This window comes from Phocoena phocoena, chromosome 17 (assembly GCF_963924675.1).
Source record: "Phocoena phocoena chromosome 17, mPhoPho1.1, whole genome shotgun sequence".
In the NCBI taxonomy this organism is placed as follows: Eukaryota; Metazoa; Chordata; class Mammalia; order Artiodactyla; family Phocoenidae; genus Phocoena; species Phocoena phocoena.
The window spans coordinates 55671008-55685799 of record NC_089235.1 but is presented as its reverse complement, the minus strand read 5'-3'; the positions used below and the strand labels follow the sequence as shown (position 1 = coordinate 55685799).

Genomic DNA, 14792 nt, shown 5'->3' with positions numbered 1-14792 from the left:
CTACCCCCACACATACAATCTTATACTGATTCAATCATTTAAGTTTACTTACAATGTTCCTGTTAAACTCATGCTCAGGGTGAGTGGGCTGACAGAATAACTCCTGTAACTTCAACTGTCATGTAGATATTTGATTTCTGGATGATGTGTATATTAGAGCAGATAATTCTGATTTATTTCATAAAAAGTTGGTGCAGGTTGTTTGATAGAGATATAAAAAATTTTATATTCAATAATTATGTATTGTAGTGATTGACTGTGGACACCCTGGCGTTCCTCCTAATGCAGTCCTGTCTGGTGAGAAGTATACCTTTGGGTCCACTGTTCGCTATTCCTGCACAGGAAAGCATACCCTTCTTGGCCAATCATCAAGGACTTGCCAATTAAATGGCCATTGGAGTGGATCACAACCTCATTGTTCAGGTACCACTTGGAAAATTGGATGATATGTGTTGGAAATTACATTAATAGTATTATTATTATTTGGAATATATACACAAAACAATCTAAAGAGATACGATAATACATTTCTCTTTTAAAAATCTCATGGGAGAAGCTGTAACATTTTTACATTTATCGGAATTCTTCTTAAGGTAATATGAATTTAGAACACAAATTAATACTGATCTTGTAAATGATAAATTACAGGTATATGTTTTGAACTGTGTTGTATCAAATGTAAGTGGTGTTCGGATGCTACTCTCTGTGAAGTGCTTTTTTTATTCATTAAAATAGCTAACCATTCAAGCTTAAGTAGCTATTCCATTTTAGCAGATATAAAATATGTTTCCCTATAAAGCAATGTTATTTCAGTGGTTTCCTGTTAGAATTCAGTTCTTTGTAGATGAACTTTGTAAGCAATCAGTTACTTAATAGCATAATTTTAAAATAAAGCCCTAAATGTTTTAAATTAAACTAAGCCAATAATTTTTATAAAAAACATTTATTTTCCTAATTTTATTTGTTATTAATAGACAACATATAACTCCTGAGTGTCTATGATCCCAATAGAGTTTTCTTAGAATAAGTAAATATTCAGTCTACTTTTAATTAATAATTTGTTCACAGAGTGAGTATTTGAAAAATCTTTTTTGAGCTGTTTAAGTTACTGTTTTTCTTCAGAAATTGTATTTCAGTTTTAGAGCTGTGGTTTCTCCCTTCTTGATACTATTTATTCTGTTTTGACCTATCAGCCAGATATTGGTGCTTATTTTTCTGCCTGTTCTTTCTACTTACATATTGTCCATTATCTTTATATTATTTTATCTCTGTGGAGATCATATGATGACTTATTAGGAGTTGTTTCACACTGTTTTTCCTTTAGAGGTAAAAGTTGTGAAATACTTAGTTTCAGATTCCCCTTGTAATTGTGGTTAAACCCTATGAAATAACTACCTGGTACTTCAAATTTAATCTATAGATTTTTTAAACTATCATAGTTAATTTACTCACTCAGCTAACTGAAAATACATATAACACACATCTCTCTCTGTGTCTCTGTCTCTGTCTCTGGCTCTCTCTCTCTCCCTCTCCCTCTCTCCCTCCCTCTCTCTCTTTCTCTGTCATATACACACACACAGGATTGATTGGGAAACTACTACTTAGTTGTAAAAATAATGTGTACATATATATTTAAAAGTGAAATAGTGACCTTAAATATTTATGTGATTATTAATATTGCATCACATGAAGATGAGGAAATATTAAGAAGGATTCCAAATACACAGGGCGTGTCAAAATAGGCATCTAGATAGACAGAAAGCACTTTCAATGCTTATGTATTCAACTTTCTCTCTATCTCTCTTTCTGTGTCTCTCTCTCTCTCTCTCTCTCTCTCTCTCTCTCTCTCAAAAGTATACTAACACTGTGGCAACTTTAATTAAAATTATTTAAGAAATGATAAAGAGACAGTAAACCCTAAACACTATAATCAAAAGAGAAACGCTTTGGCATGAGCAAAAAATCCGTATTAAGAACTTAAGTCAGAGTTTCTAGTCTTTGTTTACAATTTATTTTTATATTTTCATGTATGAGAAGTATGCAGCTTATTCATTTTTGGTCAGTGGTCATTGATAGAGACGATTAGGGGGTGAAAGTTTAGAAATACTATATTTTAACATTTATATTTTCCAGTATATCACAGTTCTATTTTAACAGAAACTGATTTCAGTTCAGAGAAAGATGAAAATTGCCAAGTCCATGTTTTCAATTTTAATTGTATAAATCCATTCTCATTTGAGCCCAAAGAACTGTCAATTATAAATTTTCCATTATGTTGGTTAAGAACTAGATTCTGGCAATACTAATGAAATATCTTCAACTTATTGAACATCTCCAAATATCACTGATATGGAAAATAACACCATACTCTGCAACTATTTTCTTTTTCCTTTAGGCTTTTTCTTATGACTGGAGTCAGATAGGAAATATGAATTACGATTTTACCCAGTCAACTTAGCATATTAAAACACAACATGCACAAAAACAAATTCCTACAAGAATGTTGGACTAAATCATAACTTAGTAAATGTTCATTGAAATAAGTTAACTTGAGCTGTACTGAATTGCAGGTGATGCTACTGGTACATGTGGGGATCCAGGTACTCCTGGTCATGGTTCTAGACAGGAAAGCAATTTCAGAACCAAAAGTTCTGTACGTTTTGCCTGTGATATTGGTTATATCCTTCATGGCTCAGAAGAAAGAACATGTTTACCCAATGGCAGTTGGACTGGAAGGCAGCCAGAATGCAAAGGTAATCTCAAATAGAAACTAATAACATTGATGACGCTGGAATTTAATGTGTATCAAATTCAACTGGGTGCTGCTCATGAAATTACTCCTACCAGTTCTTATCCTCAACCATGGAATAAAAGCAGTATCATTCCAGTTTTACCAACACTGTCCTATAAGAGAAATATGATAGATAACAATTATTAAGTTATTAAAATTATCTTTCATGGATCATTTATATACATTGTTCACATCACAGTAGATATCAGGATTGGAAAAGTTAAAAAGATTTTGTCTTTCCCTTTATCACAGTGCTCTGTATTGTTGACACCACCAGGAAGAAATTAGGTTGTTCTCACATCAACATTATCTCATGATCTGTTTTAGTTTTCAGGTTTGTAGAAATGGAAAAATATAAACAGATGTCTAAGTATAAATGATATTTTTATTTATAGGTATTGCTCATAACTAGAATTCTTAATATTTGGGGTGTTTAAGTAAAATTGTTAATTGTTCTGACTGATTCAGAGTAAACATAATTTTTACAACACTGCCTAGAAAAGGAAATGTTGCTGGAAAATTACCCTTATAATTTAAATTGTTCTTTTTGAGATTATTTTAGTGCAAAAACTAAACTTGCAAAGGTATGTATGAAATGTACTTGATGTTATACCAAATGTATGGGTTTTATAAATAGAAAACAATTCCCAATAAAACCTCCTTGGCAGTTTTTTGATTGACTATATTTTCAGACACTTGTATTATGTTTAAAATTAATATCCATATTCTAGGAAAGATAGTTATCTTTTTTATAACTGGACTAAATTAATAATCTTAAGAGAGAATCGCAGCTCAATTTCTATTATAGGGAAAGGGTGGGAACAGAGTTGTGGAGCAAAAGACACTAAGCACACTGTCTTCACTTTATTTCTCAAACTTACTTTCCAAAGGCAAAGTCTTTATAGTGATGTCGTACATTATGTGGTTGATATCTAAGCCAGCTCTTTGCTCAGCTGAACTGCAAAATATTTTTAGACGAAATGCAACCTGGTGCTGACCTTGTTTTGTTAATGTACACATTACAGACAAAATAGACCTAGGAGTTGTAGCAAATAAAACAGAATTAATATTTTCCCCATAAAATGGAGTTCATACAAATCACTTAGAAAAAGATTCTAGCAGATGACTGGAAAGAGGAAATGAACAGAAAATACAGAAGAGCAAAAAAAAATTGCAAACTATAGAAGAAATTCTACATAACTACTAATCCGAATATTACAATTAAACATCTAACCATCATTTTTCACCTGCTTTAATATGAAATTGTAGCGTATGTGCAGCAAAACTAGAACTTTAAAACATTTCTAGAGGTTTTTTAAAATTATATTTTAGATTAAGTTGATAAAAATGCATATATATTCTTTGCTTTGATTTATTAACTCCACTTTTGAGGAATTTTTTTTTCCTAAAGAAAATAAAAATATTGGGGCTTCCCTGGTGGCGCAGTGGTTGAGAGTCTGCCTGCCGATGCAGGGGACACGGGTTCGTGCCCCGGTCCGGGAAGATCCCACATGCCGCGGAGCGGCCGGGCCCGTGAGCCATGGCAGCTGGGCCTGTGCGTCCAGAGCCTGTGCTCTGCAACGGGAGAGGCCACAACAGTGAGAGGCCCGCGTACCAAAAAAAAAAAAAAAATGATGGGACATGGTATTGGAGAGGATGTGTGAAAATAAGCAAACTTTCACACTATTGATACAAGTGTGTATTTTTCTAATATCTTGGATAACACTATATATACTTAAAAGTATTTTTCAGAATTAAAATTTTCCAGAAATTCCACTTTCAGAAACTTATCATAAAAATAGGATCAATGTACATAGTTGTGTATATAAGCTAGAGTACATTATAACCAAAAATGATAGAGAAACTAAACTAAATTTCATGTTTATCAGCAGGAGATTAGTTAGGTAGATTATGAATACACACATAATGGAAAACTCTCCAGGTACTAACCTTTATGAAAGAAAGCTGTCCTAATTGTAATGTGCAAGATGTATAAGTTTTCTGTCTACACACACATACACACAAACATACAGCACCACTACCAATGATCGACAAAATTAAATATTTAAGATGCAGCAAGAGATAGATATATGTGGTACTTTCTGAAATTATAATTACACTACATATTCGTATAGATAGCAAATTCTGTAAAGTATTAAGATGCCTTCTTATACTACAACAAAATTAGGTACTGCATTTGACATAGGCTTGCTTTTAATATATTTAAAAAATTCACTGATGCCATTGATGGCAAATAGTTAAACATAATACAGAATAATCATATAAGGCATTTGTGTTTCTGACTCCTATTTAGGATACATTGAAAACTTAATGAAAATCATTCCTAGAATTTTAGTGACTTTGTTTTTACTCAGTTAATTTTTTGTACACTTTGGTCCAGAAATAGAGATTATAAAGTTTTAGTGCAAATCAGTTATATACTTATATAAATAAAAACATACATGATGCTTATAATATTTAAGCGTGTTTTATATCTGTTTTATTACAAGTATAATTATAGTAAATCAGTGTATATTTTATATCTGTTTTCTTACAAGTATAATTATAGTAAATCTTTGTTTCTTCTCGTTACATATCTTCCAGTTTTACATGAGCTGCTTTTTAGGCAGAGACTCTTAAAATTCTTCTCTGAAAGACTTTGTGTTACCCCAAAGCAATACTCTCAAGTAATTACTGTACAAAGTTTTACCAAAATGACTCACAAAATTCTTTAAAAAGTAGCTTTTATATGATTTGTATCCCAGTAATTAAACTAATAAGATATAAATTCATCTTGAATTTCAACTCCTTATAAAAGAGAATTCAATGCTTATTTTAGAGGATTTTATTGCTCCTTTGGATAATCTGAAACAATCATTTAGTCCTTAACTTTTTGTGAGAGGATTCCTAAATGCACTATTTTTATATATACTCTTAACCATTTTGTTTTATAGCTGTACAGTGTGGTAACCCAGGGACAACAGCCAATGGAAAAGTCTTTCGGATTGATGGCACAACATTTTCTAGTTCAGTCATTTATTCCTGCATGGAGGGATATATCCTTTCTGGACCTTCAGTTAGGCAGTGCACAGCCAATGGAACGTGGTCTGGAACTTTGCCTAACTGTACAAGTAAGTTTCTTCTCAGTATTTTGAAGTATCACTAGGTATGTGAAAAATAGTTATATAAACATGTATGTGTGTGTTTTGTAATTAATCAAACCAGGCAGGGTTTTGAATATTTGTATTGTCCTTCACATTAAAAGATGATGATAGTGTTACGGTTCAAGTGTACACTAGTGAGTTTAAGAATCAGTTGGCTTCCAAGGTATCACATTGGCAGAGAAAAGAGGGATCACAGAATATCAGTGCTATTAAATGTAATTTTACAGTATGTTAAAAACAGAGATGAATTATCAGCTATAATCAAGACTAAAAATACAAGGAATGTACTTTCGTTTTGCCAGTCTAGCACATATTAATTGTTGACTTGGTTTTTGAAAAAGCAGACTGATTATTTTTGGGTTCGTGCACTATTGTCGGAAGTCCTGATGGCTGATTTGCCCTCTTGAGATGTTAAAAAATGTGGCATTTCAGAGATTCAGCATCATAATGAAATTACCCACTTGTTGGATTTTTTTAATGTATTTAAAATTCCTATATATAAATTAATGCCTATATATGGAAAAGTAGAATTTATTTAACTAACAATAATCTATCCATTGGAAAATCACTGCTGCTTATATTAAGAAGAACTGCAGTAGCATCATGTAAATCATGAAATTTTTGAAAGAAAAGCTATTTTAGGATGTGTTCAGAGACTCATTCAAGGAGTCATGAGACGTTGCTAAAGCCCTTGAGTGAAATAGGCTCTGAGGAGATTAATGGAAGTTTCTTGCGTGTTGAAATTTGAACAGATTATACTTTTGCTGTAGAGGCCCTCATTAAAAGTCATTTGTGAATATTAACATAAATGGGCGTAAGTAAAATTTGTAAATGAGAAGCATGTTGCTTCCAGGATCCAAAAAGATGCTGGGCTTATTTTAATGTTGTGGTGTGGAGAAGGTCAATAGTTCTTGACAGTGTCAGTGGTAGAGCAGCCCTTTGCTGACCTAGTAATTCCCAGAAATTTACTAAGAAGGCAGGGGCTTGTACCATGTTTGGGCGAATGATGCATCCCCCACCTTTTTCTTTAGCTCTTTTGTGAGTATTTGTATTTCCTGAATAAATAGCTGAAATAATCTATTCAGAGGAGGATGCTGTCAAACTAATGCCATGTCATATCTGTGATTCTTGAGAAAGTTAGTTGTAGTTAATATCTTGCCTGAAAACTGTTGAGATACTTCGTGTATTGTGTCTCCTCAAAGGTAAAGGCACACTATGGCTGGAAGGTTGTTGAAATAAGCACTGAATAGAACATATCAGCCAAATGTGCAATAGCAAAATATTTCTCAGTTGTTGATTTGAATCAGTAACAAGTTATATTCCTGGCCTTGTGTCAGCACCAGATACTGTTACATCTAATCTTTGCGAGTAGTTTTTTACTTCACCTTGGGCAGTTTTCTCATGGCTTAATCAGTATTCTGCCAAATAACTCAAGGAATTTTCTCCTTACGTCTCCAGAGATCTGTGTGTGTGTCCTCTCTTGTATTCTGTCTCACTAAGTCTGTCCACTTTGTTGTCTCCTGTCCAATCCATCTTTTCAACTCAGGGAGTCTGCCGGGCTCTGCATGGGGTCCTTCTCCCTGTGCCACAGCCTGGAAACTCTCTTTGGGCAGTAAGACGAGGCAGTCATAGCAATCACCCCATTTGTTTCCTGTCACTCAAGGATCACTGTACTTTGCTGCCTGATGAAACTTGTACTTTTTTTGAGGGGGGTGGGATTGGGAAGCTGCTTCAAATGGAGAGTAAATTCTTCCTTGTTTCTCCATCTTGAAGGAAAGAAGTCCTCCTACTTACTTTGAAAATGTCTCATTTTTTAAAATACTGAACATTCTAACAATTAAGAAATATGCTTTACTGTTTTCATAGTACACCACCCCAATCTGAGCCTTTAAAACTCTTACCTAGTACCCTTTAAGTATTATTAGCTCAAACGGCACATTTGGCAAAAGCCTTCTTAGGACACTTCTTCCTCATATCCGCTTTGGCTAAAACTGATCTCTCTACATTGTATAACTCTTTTATGGCAGTTCCTTACATCACTAAACTATAAACTTAATAGGGCATTAGTAACTGGGGCTGTTTATATCATTGACCCTCTAGCACCTGATACATAAATTGACCAAGTAAATAGTTGTTGACTGACTCAAATATCTCATATGAATTTAATTTAGCTATTAGTGCACATGACTTACCATTCCACTCCATTTTAAAATACTTGCAGAGAGGGCTTGTAATTTATAGATAACATAGCACACAGTTTCTGGTATATAGTATGTTTTCAATATATAGTTATGAAAAAGAAGGAAATAATGAATATATTCAGAATAAAGGAAATATACTGAGTAACATTTTTTTCACATTGAATAACAATTTTTTAAATTCATGGATAAATACCTAAGTCTTTTACTTAAAGTATTTTCCAACTTTAGTAAAGAAAAACACATACTATTTCTTAAGATTGAAAATTAGATTAAATTTTTTACTGAATTGTTTTTGGTTTTCCTTAGGAATTTTTAAACGAGTTAAAAAACACTCAATTCAACACAGACCGGGAGCAAATGACGTATCAAAATTTAAAGTCTCTTTATGTCAGTTGTTCAAGGAGAAATATTGTGTTGAGTAAGGTATTTCAAGCATTAGCTTTTAAATGATGAATTGCTATTAAACTAGAAACTGAGAATTTTAACAGTTGATTTACTTCACAGCAAACACCTCAGTAGCAACCCAAACCAAAAGCAAAAATAAAAATATCCTTCAAAAAGAAACACAGAGAGAAGTTTCAGTGGAAATTAAAATAGATTAAACTCCTGTAATTAAAGAATCTAACATACTGAAAATTTTATATGTGGTGATCTGTTGTTGATTAGAACAAGTGTTTCAGGGTCCTTCTCATTAATTTGCAGTGGAAGTTAATTTCAATATACGATTGATAGAATCATGTAATTTTGGAGCTGGAAGAGATTGTATCGTAGACTTATATGCATTGGTCAGGAAATTGAGGCACCAAATCATCTAACTGATTTACTGAATACTGACAGAGCTCACCACTAAACAGTTATTTCTGCCACATAAATGGATGAAATTTCCCAGTAAATTAATTTTTTCATTTCTTATATATACCAGAAACATTAAATTCAAATAAAGCATATGTTTAATAAATTTTGATTTAATGTAATTGCCTTTTGTAGGCATTATTTTTCTAGTATCTGTATGCAAGGACATAAACATGAATTTAAAATGAATTAAATTAAGTATGAAAAAATTTAAAGTATTGAACTAAATTTCTAAACCAAATTCCTAATTCCAATTTTTGGAAAACCCACCTAAAGAAAACAAAACCTTCCTTTTTTTCTTTTCATTCAAAGTGTTACTATTTGTATTCATAATAAATAAATTTGTCATTGCTTACCATTTGTTAGGATTTATGTTAAGTGCTTTACACAAGTTCTCTCACTTAATCCTCAGAACAGATCTATAAAGTATATACTATTATCCTTTCTGTTTCACATTTGAAGAAATGGTATCTTACAGAGAAAATATAACTTTCTTTCCTGTGCTAACACAGCTAGTAAATGTAGATTCTAAGATTTAAACTCAAGTCTTTTTAACTCAGGAAGCAATGTTATCAAGTTCACTTCACTTTCTCCTTCTGTATTTTTCCTCCTCCTTGTTTTCTTGCTTTATTTCCTATTTTTTTTTTACCATGGTCAAATATATTTGACATGATATAGATATAGGGCATTGCTTATAAAGCATATGAAAATGTTTTGTTAATTTATAGCCTGTTCCTCTCTTACTTTTCCAGTTTGTCTACATTTGCCAATTGGAGTTCTGCAAAGTTATGTCATTTTTTAATGAGCTGATCACTTATAAAATTTGTGTTTTCTCAACAGTACTTTCCACTTAAAATTGCAATTTTCTCTATATAGCTTAGCAATAATTTTTTGGTTATCTCAAGATGAGAGTTCAAACATATAGTACAGGTATGTCAATAATAAATCTAAATCTTGCAGGAGATGAAATATTTTAATATGATGAGTCAAAAGAGAAGAACAGGAGTACTGTTGAATCACATATATTATCATTGAAAATAGGGATCTGATAGATTTAGGACAGTATCAGTTGAAAGAGATAAAATCAACAAGATTGATTACATGACACACGTTTCAATATAGGATGATTTGAATAGGAAAGAATTAATAAAAGTCTTAAAATATAGTTGAATAAATCATCTAGTTACAATGGTTGAATGAAAGTAAAATATAAAGAGTTGAATTATATTTAGATTTTTTTTCTACATTTTAAAAATGAAATTTTGGCTACTTTAAATGTTTTCCCCCTCCGTAACTGGGCTAGTTATCCTTGGGCTAATTATCCTTAGGCAGCTAGTACCTCCTGCATAGTGATAATCAAAGGAGTGATCCAATTTTTAGAATATTATTTTATTTTTAACTTATTATAGTAATATAGTTTATATAAAATACAGTTTAAATGAAATAGAAAGAGAACCGTGGGTATATAATATAATTGGATGACGTATGGATTCAGTTAATAAAACATCATTTACCCAGAACCTATCATAGAGCCCTTTGCCAGGAACTGGCAAAGTTTAGTAAGGTTGGTCTCTGGTCTCTAATATTTCACACGCAGTAAAGTAGCTTTGGCATTTCAAGCATTTTTGCCCTTTGAGAATTTCCTACCAGAGTGATTTGCAAATATACCTTTTATTTGCTTGATTTCCCAGCAGCAAAACAAACACACACACACGTACAAACACACACAGATTTTTTTGTTCTTAAAACACTCCTTTCCAATCACATGTGTAGATGTGTCACCTGTGATTTTCCTTATCCATTTTCATGATTTTAGAAAACATTTTTGGAATAAACATAATTTAATAATAATGGTAATGCCCCTACTTTTCTTCCTCATATCTAGCCTTATTACAGATATTGGTAAAAGGATAAAATGTTCCTCACATAAATTCTAACTGCTAATATTCTCCAGCTTCAGATTATAGAGGAATTGAGAAATTGTACACTTAATCTTTCTCTAAAAATATGCCTCAAAACCAAGAACTCTTCCCTCTTCTCTACGCCTATCCTTCTGCATCTCCAGACAGGTCCTTATTAAACCCACCACCAGTGCTGGAGTATATTAGTTAAAATTAGTATAAAATTAGTATAACTAATTTTCTCATGGGTGAGTAAAAGAATATATCATGAGATCAAAACCATGCATTCAAATATCGTGAACACTTTGGCAGAGAAATTATAAATGTTAAACATCCACAGAACTTAAACCAAGCTGGAAGGAAAAGATATTTGCTACAATACCAAGAAGCTTGTAACAGTGTCCTGATTTTAAGATTTGGTGAAGTCCCCTTCTGTAATGTTCAGACTGAGAGAGAAGATCTAAAAACTAAGCACAAGTAAATACTCATTAAAAACATATATACATTTTTTGTTAACACAGAAACCCTTCAAGATACTAATAGTATGGAAACATTATCTTTCACAAAATCTAACAGGCAGAGCCACCTCTGGTACCTAGGGCACATAGTGTTTGGGAAAAAGATACAATCTGTGCCAGGACAGGGCTTGTCAAGTAAGGATTGGCTGTCAGGTCTAAAGAAAAAGAAGAAAAAAATATATATATATATCTGTATATGTATACATATATATATATATATATATAATTTGTTTCTTGGATTTTTTTTTAACCTACCAGGACTTCTGCTTCCAAACTGATCAATGCCCTGCATCCTACAAGTTATTTGGGCCAGGGACAGCATACTTAATCATATCCAGTGATGAATGAAACTACAGCTTTTTGTTCCAAATACCCAACACAGAAATGGCTCTTACTCAATCTTTTTTTACCAGCCTGAGAATTCTCATGGATTTTTTTTGTAGAGGATAAGTCAGGGAGCTGGGCTAGTCTTACACAAGAGAAATCTGGGGGCTATCCCAGAATGAAACTGGGGGAGATGAAGCTAAAAGGTCATCTAAATCTTCTCAAGAAGAGAGAATTATCCTTCAGGGCAGCGGTTCTCAGACAGGGGTGATTTTGCTTCCCAGGGGCAATGTCTGGACATATATTTGGCTGTCACATTGCAAGTGAGTGGGATGAGCTGTTGGTATCTAGCAGGTAGAGATCAATGTTAAACACCTCCCCCATGCATAAAGCAGCCAAGAATTATTGGTCCCAAATGTCATAGTGCCAAGGTTAAAGTTGAGAAAACTTACCTTACTAAGATATAAAAAGGGAACTAACTTTTGCATTGGGAGATTGTGTAGAATCAAAAATGTTACCAGGGAAGTGGCTTGAGCACCTTTCTGGAACTTCATTGTGCTACAGAACTCTGTTCTGGACTTGAAACCCAGCAAAGCACATGTGTAATAATGTCCAAGCAAGCATGTCCATTGCTGCACTGTGTACAGTGGGAAAATGATGGGATAACTCAAATATCAGTCACAGGGGTTTGGTTACATGAATCATATTGCATGTATATCCATGCAAGGGAATATCATGTCATTAAAAACAAGTTAAATGGATCTATATGTATTAACATGCAAAAATGTTCATTAGGTATTGAGTAAAAAATGAATTCTGTTGTAAAAGTGTGGGTAATGTGATCATATTTTTTTTTAAATGCATATTTATAATGTTCATTTAAGAAGTTAAGAGAAAGTAGTTTTGAGGTGGCATAGATTGACTAGAATTAGTACAATTATGTTTTATATTTAGCATAGAGGTTATATACTTAGATTTATCATAAATGATGCCAAATAAGCATCAATTACATGATAGAAGCTAATTAGAAAAGCTCACACAAAACCAAACTCAAACCTTTCAAACAATTCATGTGTTTTTGAGAATTTGAGTTGTTTATTCCTTACATACTCATTCACTCATTTATTCTTTAAACAACTATTTTACTTAATCTCTTATGATAAGTCATGCCCAAGACTAGGCTCAGAGAATACAGTAGTGTAGAAAAGAGACAAAATAACTGCCTTCATGGAGTTTATTTGGTTGTTGGGTGTGTGGATGCATATGTGTGCGTGCGCTTTTGCTGTGTGCGTGCACTCTTGCTGTGTGCATAAGGGATTTGGTGACTTTAGAAAAGATTCTCTTGCATTAAACCACAGCACCCTGTTGTTAGGCACTAATGTCTCTGAATTTTAGGGGAAAGCCCTAAAGAGCTACTATTCTAAGATTTTGCCTAAAAAAACCCGAAAGCCTCTTTTTGTTGCTGAAAACAAGCTGGTGGTGACTGAATTGACTTGTGGAGCAGGTGCTGTTTACAAAGATTGTTGCTATTGGAAACTTCCTCTTTGACCTTTGCTTCATTATGAAACCACCAGAACAAATCCTTCTGAAGCTGTTGTTATCAGGCATTTCATTCATGATGCTGCCAAGATATGCAGAACTCTTCCTCAGTGCTTCTCTAAAATAAATCCTCTGTCTTCTTTGGGTGGCTACATCTCACTCAGCTCATGTGCCTTACGACTGGGTTAGCTGTTCTTTCTTGCCAGAATTCTAATTCAGTCTGTAAAGCACTGCCCAGAAAACAATAACTATCTGTTGATGTTCTCTTTAATTTTCCTTCTTCTTAGCTTTGAATCTAGATTAAAAATATAAAATAACAAGTAAAATAAAATAAATTGAAGTCTTAAACTCATTTTTATATGATTACACGTTTTAAAACTGCAAAAAGAATTGACATCTTATGGTAAACAAGTAGGATTTGATTTCCTATTCAACTCAGTTGTACGATTTAAAAAATATTTTCCTTGTCAGTAACTAAAAGAATTAAAATCATCCTATATACAAAACTCTTATTAGGAGTCAGATAGAAACACTCAATGAGTGATTTCAGCAAACTCTTCAGGGCTCTGAGGATTAGCAGGCGGAATGTTGTGAATATTATTCTTTAATTTAAATGTCATCATTCATGGTCCTAAATTTCTTAGGCTCAACAGATTAGAATAATATGAAAAAAACCTTGACATTCATAATTTTAATGGTAAATTAATAAATACAATATAATTTAATTGTCATTAAGGTCTTCGATGTCTTAATCTATTTTTAGTCTTTAACCCTAGACTTCCAAAATGGGAACTATTAATTAATTACTGTTAATTCAAAATAAAAATGAGATAGTATAACTTAGATTTACCTGGTAAAATTGTTTGTCCTTTTATGAAAAAAAAATTCAAAAGGCAAAACAAATACTAAAAGGTAGGTATGCTACATGTTTTTTGTCTCCAGAAAAGGAAAAGTGATGTGACCTTTTGTGTTTTCCTTTTTCTCTTAGCCACCAGAAAGCGTTTAGCCAAGCATGCTTAAATCATGTTTCTCAAAACAGCAAGTGCTTTTGTGGCTTATATATGATCTCTGTTATGCTTTGTTCTTAAATGCCATATTTAGACTTAATTCTGTTTCCTATGCTGTAATCAGTCTTTTTGAAAGTTTTTGTGTGGTGTCATTTTATAAATGAGAATATTATATATGTAATTTGAGACAGCTTTATGGACCAGCATGATTGTTAGAATCTCGTGCTCAAAAGCCTCCTGTGGTTGGTGTTTAATGCTCTGTGATCACTGTCTCAAATTTTTTAATGATTTAATCTTTGAATTTGTGTTTTATAATTAAAGCCCACTGGGACAATGGAGCATGTGCTGAAGGTTTGGAGAGTCTGCTCTTGTACAATTTGCCTCCCTGCCTCCCTATCTTTCTAGGATGGGTTATAGGCCTTTAGCTCCCTACCACCTGCTGCCCCTGGCCCTGCCTGGCCTTCCCACTCCCACCCCTGCTCTGGGCCACTGATG

At 33.0% G+C, this 14792-nt stretch overlaps 1 protein-coding gene across 4 annotated transcripts in view; it reads left to right on the top strand.

Annotated features, from left to right (window-relative positions):
* Positions 1-14792, top strand: part of CSMD3 (CUB and Sushi multiple domains 3) — a 1073652-nt gene that overhangs the window by 1009772 nt on the left and 49088 nt on the right. For all 4 annotated transcript variants that reach the window (XM_065895021.1, XM_065895023.1, XM_065895022.1 and 1 more), the window contains 3 exons: positions 250-423; positions 2571-2753; positions 5746-5922. In XM_065895021.1, coding sequence (XP_065751093.1) covers positions 250-423; positions 2571-2753; positions 5746-5922 — 534 coding nt within the window. The remainder of the gene's footprint in view (positions 1-249; positions 424-2570; positions 2754-5745; positions 5923-14792) is intronic.